General features: G+C 37.2%; 1 protein-coding gene across 3 annotated transcripts in view; it reads left to right on the top strand.

The window, feature by feature from the left end:
* The first annotated feature begins 6,752 nt into the window (after positions 1–6,752).
* The window catches only part of cspg5a (chondroitin sulfate proteoglycan 5a), a 30,346-nt gene continuing 12,747 nt past the window's right edge, over positions 6,753–24,351 (top strand). The window contains exons 1-2 of one of the 3 annotated variants that reach the window (XM_079444772.1): positions 6,753–7,277; positions 13,632–14,601. In XM_079444772.1, coding sequence (XP_079300898.1) covers positions 7,181–7,277; positions 13,632–14,601 — 1,067 coding nt within the window. In that variant the 5' untranslated portion in view covers positions 6,753–7,180. The remainder of the gene's footprint in view (positions 7,278–13,631; positions 14,602–24,351) is intronic. The other 2 variants (XM_079444774.1, XM_079444773.1) reach the window with 2 other exon arrangements.

The raw sequence follows: 24,351 nt of genomic DNA, 5'->3' as shown, positions 1-24,351 counted from the left end.
AAATTTATATTTTATTTAGCGAGGATACAATAAATGAATCAAAGTGACATCAAATAAATAAATCAAATACTGTCCATTTAAACTTTCTATTAATCAATGAAAGCTGAAAATATGTATCACCGTTTTTTACACAAAATATGAAGCAGTACAACTGTTTTCAGCATTGATAATAATAAGAAATATTTTTTCAAGTTATTTCTACAATGGTTTCTGAATGGCTGCTGAATATTCAGCTCTACAATCACAGGAATAAGTACATTTTAAAGTATAGAAAACAATTATTTTAATTGTAATAGTCTTTCACAAATTTAATCCAATAAATGCAGCCTTGATGAGCATAAGAGACTTCTTTTTTTTAAACTACAGAAATCCGGATTTCTGACCTTGCTTTTGCTAACGCTATGCATGACCATTTGAACTACAGGAACATCCTATATTAATACTGTTGCCATTTTTCTTCTCAGTGTATCAGTACATAAATGTAACAAAGCGATATCATTGATCATCGTGCTAATCCACGCTGCTGTGATTCATGCTCGACAATAAATACATGGAACCAGCGATCATGTTCCTGTAATCTGTTAATATGGCATTAATATGTCAACATGAGTGTGCAAGTGAAAAAAACCACAGCATGTCCGCTGTATAGCAATGGAGTAGAGTGGAGAGAGAGCATTGAGCGAGCACAGACGGGGGGTTGGGCCGCCACTAATGCTGGGGAGGGGGGCTGCACAAACAGTTTAGTTCTGCTCTGGTTGGCAGCACATAAGCCTGTATGATCCAAGCTCCAGCCTGTCCAGAGCCAGGAATAGCAGCAGTGTGCTAATGGAACTTGAATAAAGGCAAATCAAAGCGCTGAAATAGGTGTAGGAGAAAAAGTAGGAGGGGCTTAACTCTGGCCACATGGGCAGAGGAACTGGATTATAATATATTTGCGCATATACTGCATTTTAGTGGTGTGTGAGTTTATATGCGAACGTAAATCAGAGAGAAAGACATCAGGAAAGAGATTTCACTTGGCAACGATAACAAGACGCCTGTACAAAGATTAATGTTGCTTTGGAAGGTGAAAATGTTGTTTAGCAAAACCTAGAAACAAAATAGAAGTGGTTTGTATTCATACTTAATGCATATGTCAGTTTTACTGAAGGTAATAATTACTTGTTTCCGAAACAAGAGAGAGAAAGAGACAACTGCATTTGATTTAGTTTTGATAACTAAACCACCGTATTTTATGTTTGTACAGGGTTGCCACGTCTGTGTAACAAAACCAGCCCAACTGACCTATTGCAGGAAGTTTGATTGACAGGCGATCGGACCAATCATAAAGCAGAATCTGCCATTTTGGTCCGACAAACAAACCAGACAGGAGAGTAGATTAACGCTGGTGGACTTGAACTTGAAAAATGGTGTTTATTAACGTCATTCCATGATTGAAACAAGATAACTTCTGATGTTCATTCATGTTTATATCACGCCAGAACTAGTAAAGAGGAAGAGATGATCGGTTCATGTGTCGCTTGAACTGAGGCGCTACAGCGATCTGTCACGGCCCATTAAAGAGCCACAAAACGGTATTTATTGTTTGAAATTCTTAAATGACAATTTTAAAGAGTAGACTTTGTTTCTTACCAAAAGTAACCTGCTCTGTTTGTCAGCATGTTGTCAGTGTCCTCTGCTCCGCAATGTATTTTTCACTGTGTGAGAACATGATGTGTGGTGTGAGAGCGGCATGGCTTGTCGAAATTGCAACAGTAATGAAGGGGGGGGGGGGGGGGGGCGGGTCTTTGCAAAGGGTCAATTGGTACTTAACTGGTTTCCGGCAGAAAATAGGTATCAGAATTTCTCCATGTTCTGGGGGTCCATAACCTCCTTCCAGTTGTTCCACCTCAGGTAAAGGGATACTCCACCCCAAAATACAAATTTTGTCATTAATCACTTACCCCCATGTCGTTCCAAACCCGTAAAAGCTTCGTTCGTCCTCGGAACACAATTTAAGATATTTTGGATGAAAACCGGGAGGCTTGTGACTGTCCCATTGAAGTAAATTACACAGTCAAGGCACAGAAAAGTAATCGTCAAAATAGTCCATCTGCCATAAGTATATTTTCTTTGCTTATAAAATGTATTCTCATCGCTTCATAAAATTCAGATTGAACCACTGATGGCAGATGGACTATTTTGACGATGTTTTTTATACTTTTCTGTACCTTGACACTGTAATGTACTTGGCAGTCAATGGGACAGTCCTAAGCCTCCCAGTTTTCATCCAAAATATCTTAACTTTTAGGACAAACAAAGCTTTTACAGGTTTGGAACGACATGGGGGTAAGTGATTAATGACTCAATTTGCATTTCGGTGTGGAGTATCCCTTTAAAATCACATTTCAAGCAGACGGGGTTTCGTTTTATCCCACGGACTAAAAACACAACCTGCGGCAGCAGCATAAAAGTAGCCCGATTACGCGGGTAAACGGAGGGCTTGGCAACACTGTTTGCAGAGTGCACTCCTGGAGGCCATGTCCACTTATTATAAGTGATGCTTATTAAATATGTGTTTGGGCTTGTTTTTTGAGCTCAGCTCATATAGCGATCCAGTTTATAAAGTTAATAACGTGGACAGGTGCAGGATACAGTATTTTATTATTTCCAAGGTAACACGTTTGGAGTTAAATTTCTTGTAGGCTTATTCTTGTTTGCTTGTTTTATAGAAAGATCTGGCAACATTAATGCGTCAAGACATACCTCGTTCCCTCTGATTTCTTGCATCACAACTCTGATACACTTTAAATGTCATTAACAACTAGTGTTCCAATTCCATCCACACACTGCATAGAATTTCTGTAAACACCACGTGACAGAAATGTCCCCCTTCGCTACGTAATTAAACCTGCGACAGAGTCCACGAAGTGTCTAACATACACACTTCAATTTTTCAGTTATTTAAATGCATCATCCAGGTATATAATGTGCACTTTTTCTTTTTGGAATTTTCAGTGCGAACACTATACTCGCACTATTTATAATACAAAATGTGATTGTGTATATGGGTGGTTCCCAGGCCATTGCTAAGTGGTAACCAAAGTGTTGTTATTAATTTGCTAAGGTTTTGTTATTGGCAATACCTACACAGATTTGAAGTTATTGATTGATTGGCATTGTAACTTTTTTTTTTTTAGGAAGCTTGAAATTATGATTTTCAGGAAAGTAGTAGTAATGTTTTCTTGCAGTGTTCGTTCTTTAAAACATTATTATTTTTTTAAGTGAACAGTATTTTGTATGCCTCAGTTCTGGGCACATTATTATACTTGGGGCGATGCTTTCTGTTATTTTTATGATAAAATGTCTTGTTCCTTTAGAATTAAACCAATTGGAGCTATGTCTGTCAAAACAACACTCTCATGCGAAAGAGATAAGAGGATTATGATAGATCTTTAACCTAAATATTTTTTGTTGTCTACGCATGTTGTTATTGTGTTATTATTTTTGTAGGTTTATACACATAGTAGTACATTATTTCAAAGTATACCTTTGGTACCACAATAATAGAGCAGGGCTTCATAACTTAGGGTTAAATGTAGCCTTAACCTGGGGTTAAAAATGCATTATGGGTTAAGCAAAAAAAATTTTTTGAGGACATCTGCTTGTTTGTGTAGTGGTTAGAGCTTTCAGCAAGTCCAAGGACAAAGTGAACCACCTGATATATTTGTGTCTTGTTGTATGGTTGTTTGTTTTCCCAGTGGGGTGTTTTAGCTTTGAAAGAAAAAAAGGAATGCCAGCGGTGCTCATCAAGGAGCCTTGTTCTTCACTGCTTTTACACTTTGCCCAATCAATAAAGGATCATCAGTTACAAATAGGCTGTTTGCAGCATTCAGGATGTAATCATAAATGAAACATTTACACCTATACATTAAAATTGAACAGTACAGGTTTAACAGGAACATCTCACGCGTGTTCAGCTTCATCAGTGCACTGCCCTTAACCTTTCACACGGATGTATAATCACTATTATTCATTTGTAATAGGCAGTCCCACTGTGACTCTATTTTTAAGTTATTAATAATAGTAATTTCTCAGGAGTCTCTTCAACATTCATTCATAACCTGATAAACTGTATATGTTCAGCGGGAAAACAGATGCTGTTTATGCTTTTTTTTTCTGGAAAGTAACTAATACTTTTAAGAATGTATTAAACTTATCAAAAGAGAACGGAAAGGCATTTATAATGTTACAAATGATTTCTATTTTAAATAAATGCTTTTCTTTTGAACTTTATAGTTCTCAAAGCCTGAAAAATATATACATATTTCCACGCAAATATACATTTAATAGTAATTAATATTAAAATATTATTTTTTAAGGATCATGGGTTGCCATCACAGCAATAAATTACATTTTAAAATATATTTAAATGGAAAACAATATTATAATATTCACAGTATTACTGGTTTTACTGTATTTAATCAAATAAATGCAGCCTTGATGAGTACAAGAGACGTCTTTCAAAAACAATTACAAATCTTACCGAGCTGCTTATTTTAACTTTTTTATATAATTTTTTTTTTTATAATAAATATAAAATGTATTACATTTAAAATCTGACCTTGCTATTAACATATCCATGTGCATGCATGTATGTATATGTTTTACATAATCTAAAATGTTTTTATTTATATATTTTACTTCAGAAGTGTAGTGCTATTTACAAAAGAGAAAAAGTATACTCCTATAGTTTATTAAAGCTTGAAAGTGATATATCTATCAATATCTACTATTTCTCCTTTTTTGTTCCACAGAAGAAAGCCATATGGGTCTGGAACGATATGAGTAAGTAAATGATGATGAAGAATTTTCATTTTTGAATCAACGGTCCCCTTAAGCATAAATCTTTTAAATCAAAAGTATTTTAAGATCTAAAGCATAAATTCAGTCAAGTGCATCCAAACCTTTGACTGGTGCTGTCAAACTGTTTCTCTCCCAGCACCTATAAGTATACGCTTGTATATTTGTATTATTGTACAAGGGCTATCGGAGGCCGCAGTACACTAGCTCTTCGCTTCCACAGTCCCTTTGAAGCTGAGCCTGTTGGCTCTAAGCCCAAATCTTGCACTCAGAGAGCAGTGTGGGAACCAGTAGGGGGGGGAAAGGAGGCGTAAGGACAGGGTTAATGAGTCTGTGGTGGGAAAATATCAAATCTTTGAGACTTTTTAATTGACTGTGATCAGTTAAGATTAAAAATAATTTATTATATAACGCACAGTGTTTTGTATATTTGCATTTATTTTTGCTGTATATAATTTTTTTGTTCAGTGAATAATCATATATCCTGTTTGAAATATGTTTGCAGTAATATAGTATATGACCCCTGTAGGTTCAGGAAGTGCAAAGAGAGAAAAAAAAGAAAAGCCACCCGGTGAAACTTTGTTGATTTTAAAGAATGTCTTGAAAAAAACGGATGTTACCGACCAAAAAATTGCAATGAGGCATTGTTGCATGCTGAAATGCATTGCTTTCATGTCCATGTTCGAGCACATGTTTCATTACAATGGCAAGAAACATACAGAAGAGCATTTTTTCATGCACGCATTGAATCTTCAGTTTGAAGGGTTTTCTTTTTTTGCAGATCGTTTTGTTTTTATCTCACTTGTGATAGCTGAATAGGTTTGGAGGAAACTTTCAGTGTAAAGTCATGGCATTACGTTTCATTTGTTCCATTATGTTACTGAAGGACAGTCTGGCGATTTATCACTTCTTGATGAAACAATGCATTTTGTGTTCTTTTTTGCTGATAGCATTAGTTATTTTTCCAACCAGAAGAAAGAAATTTCGACCTTGGACAAAGTGAGCGCTATTAACACACATAGACCTCAAACCCTAGGCACTGGTGAACCGCCTGTTGCTGGTCTCTTGTCTTTCTCAATGGTACTGTGTGGAAGAATGCTGCCGACCCCCACCGACACCTCCAGCCCTCATGCATTCATCACCACAGCCGGAGGAGTGTATCTCATGCCTCCCGCCCCTCCTCTGCTTTATTGTCCCATTCTCCTCGCCTTCAACCATCAACCCGTAAACAATCTGGACCATATCACAGCCCTACATAATATATGCATCTCATCTGGCCTTTTATGTACTTTTAATTGATTTAAATTAATTATTCAAATCTGCATGTCCCTGTGCGTATCTGTCTGTCTGTCTGTCTGTGGCTTAGTCTTTCATATCCAAACATTTGTATAAAACAAAAAATACTGTTATTATTACAATGTGACATTACACTATATTGCAAAATATCTATTTTCATATTTCATATCCAACATATATGCTAATACACAAGCAGCAAAATCCACAATTTGTATAAAAAAGTATAAAAATATATAGTATATATTTTTATAAACCTTTTATATTTTCACAAAAATTATATTATTTATACTATTATTGTATATTTGGTATATTATTGTACATTTACTAAATTACACAATAATAATTAATTTTGTGATTTACAAAATTATCCAAATTTGCCATCAAATGTTTTTTTTTTTAACCTATATGCTAATATTTGAATATAAAAGACTAAGCTTTGAATAAGCCATGAATATGAAAGACAAGCAGCAAAATTCACATCGGTTCCAACTGTCCAAGATAAAACCCGTCGGATGAGCAAAGCAAAATCGCGCGTGTACAATGGAGGCCTGTTTTTGTGTCTGTCAGTAGTTGAACATTATTGAAAGGAGTAAGAACTTGGGGAGGGGTTGGGGAGAAGAGGGGGTGGGGAGACGGTGGGAGCCGAAATCATTTTCCCTCTCATACTGTGAGAACGCGTAGAATCGCATCTCTCCAAGTGGACGCGCGTCGGTTTGGTTTCACAACCCGATTGATTCGGCCGTGTCCGCGCAGCGCCGTCCGTCCGTCCTCACGCTTCTCAGCAAGATCACCGACTTGTATTTTGTCTGTGGCAATGGGACCATAAAGGGACAAATTCCATCGCATAGAAAAAAATAGAAGTAAACACATACAACCAGTGAAGACGCCTCACAAAAGAAGTGGACATGGAGACGCGCAGAGGAGATACGCTATAACAGATTGGACAAACCATATCTAGGATTTACTTCTCGACTTGAACACTTTTTGTTTCCAAAGGGTTATAGAATTCTTCTTCTGCTAGATTTCTTAGTTACACGCAAGCATGAACCAAAAAGAGAAGAGGTCGTGTTTGAGATGCTGGAGCGTGCCGATGCTCTCTGTCCTTCTGCTTGTCTTCTTGACACCGCTGTTTGCACATGGTAAGATATGTTTTTTCACATGCATATTAAATCAGCTGATAGTTAAGACTCAGTAGCCTTCAAACACGAGGTGACATGACAGAACAGCATCACAAAATGAGAATGTCGGTCAGTAGTGCAGCCGCTGCTGGGTTTTGCTGTGCGTAAATCATGACTTCGCGCCGGCGGCGGCTGCTGCTGCTGATGTGCCTGGATCAGCGCCGTGGAAATGTAGGTTAAATGTCGAACTGGGAAATTTGGGGCTTCGTCCAAAATGCACATCATTAATTAACCCACATTAAAAGGAAGGGACACCACAGAAAACATCTGCAAGCAATTTGCAACCATTTTTGATATTGATGAGCTTAAAATAATGCTTAAATTCCTTATTCCCCCTGGCTGCTTTATGCAGTAGTAGTGTAGAGTTACTGCGCTGTGATTACTCTACAGAGCAGCTGTTGTCACTGGCAATGATGGAGGCGCACAAAGACAAGATTAAAGCGCTAAATAATTTATGCTCGGACATTCTCACGCAGCAAATCACACTGTTTGATTTTACGCACAGAACAAGAATGTCTTTATAGTTGTAACGGTCAGCCATTTGGGTTATTCGAAAGATTGTGTCGTTGTGAGAATGCCAGAGAAGGATGGAGGACCAACCCAATGGGAGCGACGGTTTCCTTGACCAGTGGTGTGTTCAAAATTCCGATAGATCTCTGAGCGTTAGAGAGAATCTCATTGAAGCGCACTGTTTTTATGTAAAAAAGCACGAAATCATATAAATCTATTGTAGAATTCTTCAATGGTGGTTAGAAGGTCCATTGTCCATCTGGCTGGATGCTCAGTTTCGCCCAGCAACAGGACAGGGAAAATATGGTGTCTTGGAATCTGCTAATAGGAATATGAATATTGATGACAATTATGGTTTGTAATTAGGCTACACATTTTACCTGATGATTCCCAAAGCTGCACTACACCAGCTGTACACCTTTGTTAAATCTGCTGTGATGGTGGCCAGTGTGTTCTTGTCTCAGACAGGTAAAAATGATGTCACCGGTGGCCATGCCCTTTGTTGGCTTCATGCATGGACCTGCCTATGTAAACGAGAAGGGATTTTTAAATTTTATAAAGCAATTTTTGTAAAATGGTAATTTGAGTAGATGAAGTATGCCACTGGCTTCCATAGACAGCCTTTTCCATTCCATTAGGTCATTACTGGCGTGGTGTAACCTGCAGGAAAATTTGATTTGTCCCAATAACTGATTTGATAATGTATTTGCTTTCAATGCTCTGATCCATATTTGCTGAATTGCCTTTTTATTGCCACACACTTGCCATTTTCTGTGCAGAAAGATTCAGCTGCCGGTAGGGAAAAAAAGGTGTTGCCCACCACATCTTGCCGATCAAACCATACACATGAGCTTTCAGTACAGTATATATTATATTATTTTATTATGCATAATGACTGCACTGATGTCGGATGCCATTTTAATCTAATTTTGTGATTATTTTAGATGCATTGAGCCGTGCATAATTAATATCTATATATGTGCCACCTGTTACTGTGCATTGAACACTGGATTCTGATCTCAATTCCCTTCAGATTTAAAGGAGGATATTGAGATGCTTTATCCTCGAACACTAAAACCCTCGCTCGATTGAGGTAATGATGTTTGTATCAGTCCTCCCAAATGGAATCCACCATTCGGAATCTAGGCTATTATTCCCAAATCAGCAAGATGTGCAGTTTTAGTTAAAATTTCAATGCGATCCTGAGTACCAGCAATTAAACCTCGCTGTTCTTTGTTCCAGGGATATGATGTCATTTACACAGCTGCTTAAATTGCAGGTTGCAGTTTAGTATTAAGTCTTGTTGTGACAAATAGTGCATTTTTGTCATGAAATATGGTTGTTGTGTGGATGCATTTGTGCATTATGAATTGAATGGATTTGTAGGCAAAGGGCTGTGTATTTTCAGCTTGATCTGTTGCAATGTAGTCGAAAACAACAGCTTGCAGGTTTTAGATGGTTTTAGGTGAGCTTAATCAGATTTGCATTCATTCACAATCATTTGCTGCCAAAGAAAGTCACTGCATTCTGTTTTTAGAGTAAGAACAAGGGGAGGAAAAATGGCATTATTGGTGATCAGATTCATTTGTTTTTTAAATATTTTGAAGGCAGGAGTTTACTGGGTCTTCATCGGCTTGTTGTCTTTTAATTAATGGATTTAAAGCAACCAGAAGAAAGGGAGTGAATTATAAAGATGTGCTGTGTTAATGTGGGCTGCTGCCATTTTGTGTTTCATCAGAAACTGATCACCCCACCCCTAATATATCTGCCGTGTGAATTCATACATGTAATGAAAAGACATCATTAGCTTATTTAATTAGCCTATCAAAGTAGAAAAATGACAGAGAGGTTGTGTGGATGCAAGACAATTAAGCAGCTGTCTCTTTTTATTATTATTATTTATTTTTAATTTTTTGTCGAAGGCTTAGCACAAGTGTTTTTTACTTAAATGTATGATGTGGACATGAATTTGATGAAGGATTTTCGCACAGCTCATTCGAGCTCCATCGTTGCATTCACTCTGCACAGTGAGGGCAAGCTGGTTCCCATGGCAACACATCCCTCTTCCATCCAACCACCTGTTGAGTACAGAAATGAAAAGATTTATGCAACGGGAGGTGGAGAGACGTCCAGTGGCAGCTGTCAGATTATGTCTCAAGGTCAAAAGATCTGACTGTTAATACCTGCATATTTAGTCAAGGTAAATATTCCATGGAGGGATGGAATCCTGTGTTTTTGCACCGAAAACTAAGGCGTTTCATAAAAGCCTATTGAATGGAAGTATTTTGTGTTGACAACACTGATGAGTTAGACCCCCCCCCCACGTTTACCACTCCTTTGCATCAATTTACTCCCTATCTATCTTTTATATTTTGCACGTTCTTTTTTTTTTTTTTTTTTTGTATTGCAAAATTCTGGAGCAATGCGGTGATTTAAGGCACTTCATTTGGTGGTTGATCTTTGGTGGCATCAGCTTCTGTACATACTGCTATCTATCTATCTTTCTATCTGTCTATCTATCTGTCTATCTATCTGTCTGTCTGTCTGTCTGTCTGTCTACATCCGTTTAAAAAATTTAGGGTGAGTAACATCATATTTTTTTAATAAATTAATACTTTTATTCAACAAGGATGCATTAAATTCATAAGAATGATAATAATAACATTTATAATGTTACATTTGAACTTTCTATTCATCAAAGAATTCTGAAAAAAGTACATTTTTGTTTTCACAGAAATATTAAGCAACACAACTGTTTTTAAAATTGATAAGAAGAAATGTTTCTTCAGCACAAAATCTGAATATTATAGTGATTTCTGATGGATCATGTGACACTGAAGACTGAAGTAATTTGCCACAAGAATAAATTACATTTTAAATTCTAATAATATTTCAAAATAATACTATTTTGACTGTAGTTTTGGTCAAATAAATGCATAAATGCAGTTTTGGTGAGCATAAGATATTGTTCTTTCAAGAACAATAAAGAATCCTACCACTTTGAAGAGTAGTGTATATTTATACTATTATAGTTTTTAATCAACTTTTCAAATTTGATTGTTAACTTTTCATTTTATTATGAAAAAAAGTATATCTGTAAATAAATAACATTAACAACTTATTTGTGAAATAAGTAAACTTTACAGAAATCGCAATGTTGTACTACACCTATTATAAGATATGATTATGATAGATGATGACATAATAATGTTAAATGAAGCTGTTTGGTCCATGGTTTTTCTGAGTTGTACCTCCCACAGTTTTTGCTCGGGCAGCCTGTCATCAGAAACCCGTCAGAGGTACAGACGAGCTGTCAGTGCCGTTCGCTGTCCTCCCTTCACTGTCTGCAGAGCTGCACAAACAAAGAGCCTGGCGTCTCCCCAAAGTCATGCAACTAAGATCCCGTGGCCATCATTCCTCCCAGCCTGGCCACCAAACAACAAGCGACAAACCCCAAATTACCTCCTCCCCTCTGGGCTGCACTGGGGTGCCTGAGAGAAAAGGGGTAACTGAGTATTATGTAACAAGATTTGACCATCTGAGAGAAAAGGGGAAACACAAGGACCTTTTTGTGTCCACTTTGCCTGGGGCCCCCAGTTCCTTGCCTCTGTACTGCATCCCATCTGGGAGGCGCATTAAATACTATGGCTGGAGATCGTTGATAATGCCTTGGCTGTAAAGATCTGACCCAGATCTGGCTATTTAACCCACAAAATCTGCAAAACCAGCATTCCAGCTGGTGTCAAATGTTCTTATTTTTGCAAAACAAATAGTCTAGACTGTCAGACCGGCTCAGCGTATTCTGTTAGAGGAAAACAGAGTATGTGAAAATCCTGCTCCTAATTAGGTTACCGTCAGGTATTCATGACATACGTTTGCAAAAGATTGAAGGACGCTGAGCATTAACTGTTCTCGCTTATCAAATTCAGACCTTCCACACCACAGTTTGGTTTTTATCCCGAATTGAATCACTGGCTGCTCTATACATGAGTCACACTAAAACACCATTATACAATTTAGCAGATACGCTAAACTGGAAATGTGATTAAGCTACTCAAATGAGAGCTTTATTACTTAGCATTGGCTGTGTTAATGGTGCAAAGCACTTTCTTTGAACGTACAGTAGAGATTGTGAATTTTAATTACACATCTGGTTTCTATTTAGTCAGATTGATCATGTCTTCCTGTATTAGTCATCATATTTTGTGTTAGAATAAACATAGGATTCATTTTTTCTCTGTGCACTGAAACTTTGATATTTGTACCTTTTATGATATTATAAAAAAACTAAACGTACAAAACTCGAATATGTTTCCCCTTATTTGTTGTATTGTTTGCTGTTTATGCCTCAATATTGATCTGACATTGTGTTTGAAAGCGAATGCAGAGACTATAATGTTACCACAAAGGAGCTGTATCAGATTAATCTCTGTCAGATTTGTCACATAAATACTACATTAGTGATTCATGCTCACTAATAAAATCCAGACCAAGCACATCTGGCCATTTTTGGGAAACCTTTTTTTCTGGGGAGCATCTGTGCCAAAGATCTTGGTCTCTACTGTCACATGTTATGTCTCAGACGATACTCAGTTTATTTCTTTATTAGTGAAAAAACACAGATGTTTGTGTCCTGGCAATAGAGAAGTAAATAAAGTTTTCATCACCAGAGCAGTCAGATAATGGCACAGGAGAATCAATGCACATCAGCCATCTTTGGAAACAAATGTATTCAAGAAAGAGAGGCTGTCATGTATTTTAGCTTAGAATTTTACTGCAGGATCACAGATCCACTGTGTTTTAAAATACACTTTTAGCTGAGCCCATATACTTAAAAAAATGCACTATTGCCATTCTAGAAATTCACACAATTTCCTGTGTAGTGGAAGCCGCAACATATATTTGAGCTTTTAGTCCACAACTACGAAATCTTTGTTCTTTGAAATATTTCCCAGTGGCTAAATGTCAAGTTCTGAATTCATGAAAAAGAACATAATGATAATTATTTGTACTTGAAGCTGTATTGATGTCTAAGGGACTGTTAGTCATTGAGGAACAGACCTGCTTCCTTACTGTATTAGTTTGACCAGAGATTATCTTTTTAGCTGACCATTACTTCATTGGGAGTAACCATGATTTTAGTCATATTCTTGGACCTATTGTGAATGATTAATTTGTTTATATTGTTCCAAAAAAAAAAAAAAAAAAAAGACTTTGTAAACTATCATTATCTCCAAAATGACTTAGTGAAGTGTTAAAATGAAACACAAATAGTAAAAATAAATACAAATCTATAAAATTATACATTTGCTTTAGAAGAATATTTAGACTTGTTTTTATAGGTTGTATTTTCAGCACAAGTTTATTTCATAGTCACCAAGCAAGCCCTGTTATTTTTCAACCACCTGTCAGATAGTGGCATTTTTCACAGTCAACTTGATGGATAAAATCAAGTAACTCCTTATGGAATTGATTACAATGTTGTTTGATTAGACTTGATAAGATGACAAAAGAATCTATGGGCTTTTCTGGTGGTCAGAGATGGTGTGTGTCTTTTTAGCTAATTGTTCCTCTGCCAGGAGCCCATATGAATCTAGTCGCAACCCCTAATCCTGTTTTTGACAACCATGTGCATTAGTTAAATAATTGAGCCTAATCTCAAGGCTTGCTAAAGAAGGTTTTAAAGATATTGGGAAACCTACCACTGAGAAGGAAATAAGCAAAGAGTTAAATACCAGTGGCTTTTTGAATGAATGCAAAGGTTTTCATTGAGTTCTCATTACTGTGATCTGCTTCTTTCAACAGGTAACACTGTGGTGGGAAATGAAACTGAGGTTGATAGTGCTGTTAACGTGACCTCCTTGTCTACCGGGGATAAGGAGGAGAAGATAGAGGTGGTGTCACAGTTCACCAACTTGTCCAGCTCCTCAGACCAGACTCGCACTGGACGAAAGTTTAGAGATGAAGAAGTAGGCAGTGGCATGCTGGAAGAGGTCTTCCAGCCAACTCCTGGAACTCCAACTTCTAGTGAAGCTGCCACAACTACTTTGGCAAGCCCAGAGATCAGCTCTGAGTCTGCGGAGACCGAAAACGTGCTTCTCCATGAGCCTGTCAGCACTTCCTTCGTGAAGGAGCATGTCACCACCTTCATGGAGGAAGAGGAACAGGAATCGGAAGAGGAAGTGAGGCAGCAAGTGCCTACACTACCACCCTGGCAGGATGCTAAAGAAGACATGGAGACCACTGTGTTTGACCTCGACTCTGAGACATCTCCCACAACCCCATCCCCAACTCATCCCCCTTCCCCGTCTGATGTCACCGTAGATTTCTTTGACCTCGACTCTCGCCGCAAGAACCTTGGCCCACCGTCTCATTCCCCTCATGAGCTTCAGGGCCGTGTCCCAACCTCCTGGTCCATGCCCGACAACTACGACTACATGACGCCCTACGACAACAGTGTGTCTCCCACCACTGAAGATTACCCCTACAGCAGCACTACTGACTCTTACGACGATGACATCTCCACTACTCCTCCTTCCAAACGCATCCCTCCTCGATTGCCCCCCAATTCTGTTTTCCCGCTCCCCAAAGGATCCACTGTGGGTGCAGGCCCCCGTGCTCCCCCTGGTGTGGTCGACTCCGTTAACGGCTCAGAATGTCGGCAGGGTTTTGTCCGCACCAATGGCTCCTGCAAGTCCCCATGTGACTTGCAGCCCAACTACTGTTTCAACGGGGGCCAGTGCTACGTTATGGAAGGAGTTCAAATGTTCTGCAGGTAAGCGTTCAGAAGAACCAGGTTATGGCAAAAATTACTATTAAAGGTGCTGTATGAAATTTTTTGACAGTACTAAAGCACAAAAATATCATAAAGTATTTGCTGATATTTAGGAAGCAAGCTAAGTTCACATACTTTTTTCTCTGAAAAGCAATGTGTGCTGCGTGTCAGAATGTCTGTTTTTGTTTTGATCCACCCACTGCCAATTTACCCAATAGTATTTTGACTGCATGGGTTGGCAGTTGGTGGAAAACACAGCATATTGCAGCCAAGGAAACCAGCTGGGTCAGAAATCACAGATTCTACCCAACCTATAAATCCTCAGCATCCATCTAAAAAGCTCTATGACCAGAGGCATATTAAAACAACTCATTAACGTAAAGTCTAAGGCTTGTCACCTTCCATAGTCAATTGTGTTCTTGCGTGTCCTCAATCTGTCAACCCATGAGAACGTCGAGTCTGAGGAAGCAGGGGCGGGAGGAACAACTCTCTCCAATAGTTTTAATTTTGACTGCAGTACCCATTTCAACCACTAGCTGTCAATATTACATATTGCGTCTTTAATATTGCTCATACTTATCGTTTGGTTTGTTTAGGACAGGTGTGCTGTTACTTCTGTAGGTGATTAGACCTAATTTTCACCAAATGGGTGAAAAAATCCTATGCACTTAGTTTGAAGGTCTCAAACCATATCTGGTGACCTTGAGGGTGGGCTCTTCTGACTTGGGCTAGAAAGTGACCAATTAGCAATCATCCAAAACACCCTAGCAACTGCATAGCAAACATTCAGAGCACCTTAGAAACAGGGATATGTGTCGTTCCAAGTTGAATTGAGAGTGCCATTTCAATTCAACTCCCTGTGGGATGAGGCCAGTTCCATTCACATTCACACATGAATTAAAGGGGAGCCAATCTGAATTCTGACACTCTAGCATGATGATGGCAGCTTTTGCATAAACAAACACCACTGGTATTTTCTTTGGAAGATGTAATTATAAATTGGAATGAAACGGAGGGAACCTCTTGAAAAGTTCAGCCCTCCCTCATGGCACATCTGGTCATGAGGGGAACTAAGGACAGGCAGAGTGCTGCGGAGCAGAAAGTACTACATGTTTTCCCAGATTCTTTATGAGGAGAGTTTATTAGGAAACTTCCCTCTCGTTGCCAGATTATTTTGAGCACAACTGTTTTTGTCCAAACATGTGACCCACACGCGCACTAGTCTAGTCACAGTTGTGAAATGTTGTATGTTGTGAAACCTGGTTTTTCATGTGTCTTGCATTATGCATAAAATCCTTTCTTTTACTACAAAAATATTATTAAGAAGTCCTATTTAGAAAAATGATGATAACATCAGGTTCTTTTACTTCGCTATCACTGCAAATGCATTTACCATGAAAGCAAATATAGGGCCTGTGACTACCGCTACAAAGAGGTCATCATGAGGATTATGTTTAAGCTGAAAATAACGATGTAGAGATATGAAATTCAGCTTTTTCAAGGGTAGATTAGGTCAAAACAGGGGGAGGATGCTGGATAGCTAAATTCACTGCTTCCTGAAAAGCAACCATGATTTTTCTTATAAAAGTCACATACTAATGATATTTTGGGGTTTTGATGAGGTATTCCTTTAAAATCTCCTGGTTTCAGTTGCTCTCAGTATTGCAGAAATGTGAAATTGAGTGTAAATCTCTCTCCACAATGTCCTCCTGACATCCAGAGGTTGTAATTCATGCTGTGATTAAGATCTGAGACCATCCTCTTGCCAGCCAGTGACCATTAACAACTTATTTATGGTGATAAATCTCTCGCTCCTCCTCCTTTTTGGATTTGTGCAATGACCCTGCCTGCAACCACAACCTTTACGTCAGCTCAGAGGTCACGGTTAGCAGTTAGAGTAAATCCTAGAGGAACATTTTATTGCTCCGAGGTTGCTCATGAGAGTTATGCTTCATATAAGGATTTTGTCTCCGATATTTGTCCTTTTGCTACTTAGTGTGAAGAACATTTTAATAATCTACAGAATGTTTTTCCACTTTAAAGAACCTTTTGTGCAATGGAAAGGTTCTATGAAAGAAAGGTTCCTCATGGAATCATCAATGCCAATAAAGAACATTTACTTTTATTTAAATCTCTGATCTTTGACTGATGATTGAGCACAGTTTGAGACATTGAGATTTCTTTCTAAAGGTCAGGAAACATAGATCTCCATTTGCCCTCCATTTAATCTCATTTCTGTATAGGGAAACAATTGTCTGTCTGCCAGTTGTGCTAGAATAAAAATCTCTCTTCCTTCCCTTTTCCCATCTAAAATCATACCGTTGTAACATAATACGAGCAGTCCTTGCTCACAGTAAATGATCATGCTGAAAACTGACTCCCAGATACTCCTCTCACATAATTACCAGTGCAATTTATTACATTTCTATAGTAATAGAAATGTAATAAACCCCAGTAACCCCCCCTTTGGGACCGGTTACCTAGTCAAAGTGGGTCATTGGAGCTCTGGCAGCTGTGTCCTATTGTTGGCTTTGTTTATATGAGGCTCGTCTGAACACACTGATTTATTCACCACTGCAATCTTATTAGAGGATAGATGTTAATGGATCAGACATCTTTCCAGCGCTCTGTCATTCCCCTTCCCCTGCGCACACACCTGTCTTTTAGTGATCTGTCAAGAGTGTTCGAACTGTCTTCTGTTAGTATGTGCTGACTTATGACAGCTGGACATTCATTTCAGTTACAAAACATGTGATTCGAGTCAGTGAAACTTTCTGTTAACATCTCAGAGGACTTTTTATGCTTGGAGTTTGCTCTTTCATAGCTCAGAACAGCTAATAGAGTTATCAATTACACTAGTGTTCAAAAGTTTAGGGCCAGTAAGATTTTAATTGAAGAAATTAATATTTTTGTTCTGCAAGAATGTATTAAATTGATGAAAAGGGAAGTGAGAGTACAGCCTTTCTGTTCAAATAAATGCAGTTCTTTTAAATGTTCTATTCAAAGAATCCTGAAAAAAGTATCACGGTTTCCACACAAAATATTAAGCAGCACAACCGTGTGATGATGAGAAGAAATATTTCCACCAAATCAGCATATTAAAATGATTTCTGAAGGACCAGGTGGCACTGAAGACTGGTGTAATGATGCTGAAAATTCAGCTTTGATATCATATATGATATCAAACTTTAGAACAGTAATGTATATATTAAGTTAACTCTCAGATGTTTCTCCTAAAATATAAATGAATTAGAAGATAGAAGATTAGAAATTTCTGTTTTGAAATCCAGTTGTCCAGTCTTTGGGCAAGTGCACAGACAAGCTCCAAAAAGCCAATGCAGTTTCGAAAGATGAAGGTTTTGTAAGACGAAGGTGAGGCAGTAGGAAACGGGACTCAAAAAAATGCTGCCTACGTCTCCTCAACTGTCTCATTCATATTTTTCAACTTTTTCTTATTTTTGCCATCTGAGATGTTAAAAAAAGTTCACGTGATTTTCCTTCCTGTGGGGTGTTAGTCATCCACAGGAGGACATAGAAAACTAATTCAGAGAGTTCAGAGAGATATGTGGAGTTTAGAGAGAAAAAACTAATGTGTGAGTCAGACTTCTGCTCACTGTGCCAGCATGGAAACAGATTAAGGCAAGTCAGGCTACACAAAAAGTGTGTTGTTTGAGATAATGTAATAACATTCAAGCAAAAATCTATTTATTGCTTGCATCAGTTTTGTCATGACTGTTTGTGTCTGAAAAGTTTGTTGCAGTCTCATTCAAACTTCCCATGTTGTGGCACAGAGGACAAATAGAATTGAATCTTTTCAGAAAACATAAATTTACAGTTTACTCTGCTACTTTGAAAATTCTTGCTAGCCAAGCTACAATCTACTCAAAATGTAATGTTAAACTACAGTTCAGCTACCCTTTTGGAAATATTGTTCGCTACACTAAACTATTACTTTAGCTAATCATTTACTTTATTATTACTGGAAGTACCTAGCTACTAGCTCTTTTCTTTTCTATAGTCCGTTCGATTAATTCAGATAGTTTGGCAATCACATACTAGCATACTAGTATACTCTTACTATTTCTGGCTTTTCAAAATATGGCAGAAATAGTCAGATTAGTACAGGATCATGTTATTTCTAAGTGATTTGGTTTGTTCAGATGAATCATTTCTATTAAGTGGTTCAGTTTGCATCATTCAACAGTGATCACAGAAGTCTCTATATATTTATGTATTTATTGTTTATTTAGTTTTTACATTTTATTTTGTAGTAAAAGTAACAAATATAGATAAATACAGCTGTATATGAATTGATTTTTTTTAAATTCATTTATTTATTTTTGAATAATATAGATTAATACTGCGGTTTTTAATTCATCGGTCATTAATTTATTTAATAGTTGAATAGTGTGCATTTATCAGGTTTGATTGTTTGAAGTTTGTCATCATAATTAGGATCCTGGTTGTTTTGTTGCCAGAAAAAATGCTCCTATTTTTTTAAATTGTATAATTTGCTCATTTAGATTTTGAAGATCGGCAATCGCTTTGTTTTCTAGATAGATAGAATGATGTTGACATAGCGGGACCTGATTAATGATTGCTCCTAATCCAGTCCTGATCCTTCTCAGTCACTGGGTTATTACCATTGGTGGTCTCGGAGTAAGAGCGTTCTCCATCTGGGAATTACCCTTACATCACCCCAGGGATCCAGGGATCAACTAGGCTGCAGCCTCTCTAAGCCCAGTCAACTGAATATTTCAAACATTTGGCAGTACAGAATAATGTGCCATAACCCTGGTAATTTATTGATTGATTGATTTTTTCAGGAATTGAGGAGTGATGATTGTGGCAGCTCTGGTAAACCACATGTTTAGAGTTAATGAAGGGGTGCTGCTCTTGGTGGCTGTGTTTAGGACGACAAGCTGCACTGACACTTAATTAAGAGGCTGTGGAGTGCCAAGCTTTACAAAATCTCTCTAAAGGCCGTTTTACGTGGTCATTGTGAGTTCCCAGTTCATTTTTAATGGGAAAGAGGAGACAAAAATACTGTACCACTAATGTAAAATAACCTGCACTTAACATTGCTAAAAATGACAGTGTAGCACTATCAGTGATAATGCTGAATCCTCACTACTTTGCATATTAAAAGTGGTGATACAATCATGACTAGCTCAGATGGAACATTTTGATGAATATGAATTTAAGATGCATTTTGAGGCTGTCAAATCGAATTTATTAATACAGTGCTTTTAACAATACACAGTTTTAAAACAGCTTTAAAGAAAATCATGATGTTAATGTTTAAAATATCTTAATAATTTCATGCCTTATAGTCGCATTTAGTAGATTAGAGATGGGTAACAATCTAGTTTACATTTTGCGACAAATCAAGCCGTTGAGATATGCTGTATACAGTATTATGCAGTATATCACCCTACATGAATGTACAGTATGCAGATAAAGTAATAATGGGTTGAGTTTATATCTAACTTTTAATATATGCTGAGCGATTTAATCTAGTTTATTTTTCGATCATATAACTCTCAAGCAGTTGAGATTTGCTATATAGATTATACAGGTAATTTGGAATCAAAAGTGAATTGGATTTTCCAGCCCAATGTCACAGAAGTGATTTTGTAGGACTATTTACGATGTGAACAGCATGAAAACGTACAATTTCTTTTTTTTTTAAGCGTGAAGCACACACCTAAACATTGACGTCACTCAGGTTCAAGCAGACTGCATGAAACATACAAATGAGATTGTGCAGATTCATATGAATTAGCCACCAATTCGACAAAATGTAAAATAGTTAAGAATGGCCATGATATTGTTGAATCTTCAAGCGTACAAATAGATCACTGTTTTATATTGTCATTCATAAGATTTTTTTTTTTATCACTTCTGCATCACATTGGTTTTGTAGCATTTTATAACATGTAAAATATTTGCAACCACTCTTAAGCATACAGTATTTTTGCCAACAGAGAAGGTGTCATGACATTTTTATTGCAGCATACTGGCAAAAGTAAAATTATCTGTATTTATGTTGTTCTTGAAAGAGGAAGAGATGGCAGAGTGGAGAAAAAGAGAGAGGTGGTGAAATGGAGGGGAACAGAGGGGAGGTTTGGTCTTGAGAGATATTAGTGATGGAATGACATGTCATCACTACATCTGTTTCAACTACTGCTTGCTACTGCTCAGCTGGGGCTGTTTGGCATCCATCCATCTCAGCACTGCATGCAACACACACACACACATGTACACTCAAACCTGAGCCTGACCATCTGTCCACACGGCGGCTTCATAAAATGCCCATATTTATACACCGAGATTAACGGCACAAATTCAACCCTCATCTAGCTTAGACCAACATTTCCAGGTTCCAGGTAGTCATGCTGCTAAACAATGCTCTTGTAGAGTGAAACTAAATTTTTCTCTTAAATATAACAATTTTTCATCCTTTACCTTGTAAAAAAATATTTTTTCGAATTTGTACCTTAAAAAAAGAGCTGACAGATAATATAGTTCCTTTTCATGCAAAATTTAAGAATAATTTGAGTATGTTCCACTTTACGTTAGTGTACTGTATGTATACAGGATGTCCTGTATCCAGCTTTTAATATCCCTGAGCAATAACATAGTTTTTTTTTTTTGTACAATGATAGTACAACAATTTGCTATATAATAAATTCTGCTTAACATTAATGCACTGTATGCAACTGGTTAAGGTTGTATGTACACTGTTAAAAAAAAAAGTTGAGCCAACTTAAAATTTTAAGGAAACCAGCTTCAATCTCCTACAAAAATAAGTTGAGAGAACTCCAAAAAAATCTGCTGAAGCTGGTTGCCTTAAATTTTTAAGTTGGCTCAACTTTTTTTTTTTTTTTTTTTTTTTTTACAGTGTAGCTGTGTAATTTATTCATAGTTACAAATTTGTTATATTTGGAAGCCCATTTCCACCATAGAATAAAAATTAAAAGATGGAAACTGCAACTTTTTGTCTCAGTTCTTTTTTCCTCGCAATTGCGAGTTTACATCTTGCAATTCTGACTTTTTTCTCAGAATTGTGAGATATAAAGACTTCTTTCTTGTAATTGCCAGTTTATATCTTGCAATTATGACTTTTTCTCTCGCAATTTTAGCGCTTTTTCCTCAGAACTGTGAGATATAAACACAATTGTGAGTTATAAAGTCTAATTCTGAAGGAAAAAAGAGTGACTATTTTCTTACAATTGTGACTTTATATCATACAATTTCAAGTTTATATCTCACAAAGAAAGTCAGAATTGCAAAATGCAAACTCGCAATTGCGAGAAAAATAGTCAGAATGGTGAGATAAAAGGTCGCAATTATATCAGATGTTCTTTATACTTTATAAAATTTAGTTTTTATTTGGCTTTATTTCACATAATATTAATTTTGAGTAAATGGGTTCATTGCTGTAGGCTCTGTTTGAGACGACAGCTTACATGGGATGAATATGACTGATTGCATTACACTTTTGACTACTGATGCAGTCAGAAGATTTTGCAGCTATAAACATAAGAAATAGGAACAAAAGAATGCAAGAAAGAAAGAAAGAGCTTGACTGAAAAGTGGGTTGGGTTGGAAAACGGGCAAGAGAATGGGTGTAGAATGTAATTTAGATAGCATGCAAAGTTTTGCTGAAGAAACAAACACGATTAAGAGAGTGTTGAGATCTGGGAGGGTGGATGAGAAACAGCTGAGGGGCTGAGTAGACAGGCTGCTTTATACAGCCCACTGTAAGGATGCATTTAAATGCACGCACACATCAACACGCCCGTCACCTCGCTCTCCCTCCTGGGATTGAATGCCCTCTGTGGCACCACGCCAACCCTGTTCTCCTTCGTGTCGCTCAGGGTTGGCGCAGGCACAAAAGGGGCATACAGGATGCTGTAGTGAAAAGGAGTGAAACCTCAGACCCCCCTCCCGTGACCACCAAGACTGTGAATGAAGATGACTTCCTTTCATTATAGACATTTACATTTGAGTGTGTGCATATGTGGATGTGGTTGAGGGAGAGAGAAGAGCCCAGGGTTGCAGTCTTTGCAGATCATTTCTGTTTGATTGCTTGCAAATGTTTCAGTTATCATCAGATTTGTGGTTTATTATACATTTGTTTTTCTTTAATAGGGTTCTTGCCGCCTTCAGTTTTTTTTGTGCTGTCTTTCCCACGATTATCTCCATGATGACCCTGCATTGAAGCTCTTTACTACTTGCACAAGGTGCATTTCACGCTTAAAGTGATTTGCCCAAGTAGGCCATGTTCTTGGAGTAACATCAACAATGGCATGAACCAATCACATATTTAATATATAACTTATAAATTGTATAATATTTTAAGTTATAATGTAATTAAAGTATTCTATAATTTATAATAGAAAAATATTTATAATTTAGTATAATATTCTAAATGTTATAGATTAGAAATAGAAATTATTTATATTTTATAAAATGTTTTTATATATGTATATAAATAAATATTATATTATATTTAAAAAAATAAAAACTTCATATATATAGATATAGATAAAGATAGATATTCAAATTATTTCTACTTATATGTACATTTTCTAATATAAAATATTATTTTCAAAATATTAAAAATATATAATTTTAAATTATTTTAAATAAAAACTTTAATGTGTGTGTGTGTATATGTATATATGTACCTGTTACAGTAATAGATAATATATGCGTGTTATAATAAGTTACATTTATAAAAATCTATATTTTATATACATATATAGTAATATTAGAAAATATGTAATACATGTTTTATTCTAATTTAATTTATAATTGATAAAATATTCTATTTATTAATATATCAGATTTCATCCTTCAGTCTGCACCTTTGATGTTGTTTGCTGGTCTGTCCTCAAACCTACTGTTACGTGCACAAAATGGAGGAGGAATAGTTTCGGAAGCTGATGGAAAGGATGCAGATGCCCATGTGCTTCTATTCCTGACAAAACCCAGATGCAAACCCCTGCATTCTGCAACCTTTTTTGGTAGCAGCATTTTCATACACACTTAAACATAATATTGTGACACTGGATTGCCTTATTGGATTTTCAAGGCAAATGCCACTTGAGTTTTTATATGGCAAATCCTGACAGTCTTTGAAGTTAGTTCACTGACTTTACTTCTGGGACAAGTTCAGAACTGCAGTTAAGTCTAGTCTAGAAGAAACTTATGGGAAGATAAAGGCAGTGAACTTGTCATAGGGGAAGTCGTGGCCTAATGGTTAGAGAGTCGGACTCTTAATCCAAAGGTTGCAGGTTCGAGTCTCGGGCCGGCAGGGATTGTAGGTGGGGGGAGTGAATGTCCAGCGCTCTCTCCACCCTCAATACCACGACTGAGGTGCCCTTGAGCAAGGCACCGAACCCCCAACTGCTCCCCGGACGCTGCAGCATAAATGGCTGCCCACTGCTCCAGGTGTGTGTTCACGGTGTGTGTGTGTTCACTGCTGTGTGTGTGCATGTTGGATGGGTTAAATGCAGAGCATGAATTCCGAGTATGGGTCACCATACTTGGCAGTATGTCACTTCAAATCTACCCAGGTGTCTGCAAAAATGAATGGTAACAAGGCAGTGAATTTTAACGTGCCCTTGGTGTAGAAGATGCACTGAGCCCCCATGAATAATTCACATGCAACCAGAGACTACATGGGGAATCAAAGCACATTTTTGGGAAGCCAATAAGGATTAAAATATTGTGTCTCCT

Source organism: Barbus barbus, assembly GCF_936440315.1.
Source record: "Barbus barbus genome assembly, chromosome: 21".
Lineage (NCBI taxonomy): Eukaryota > Metazoa > Chordata > Actinopteri > Cypriniformes > Cyprinidae > Barbus > Barbus barbus.
Note: the sequence above shows the minus strand (reverse complement) of the source record. Positions and strands in the feature narration are given on the sequence as shown.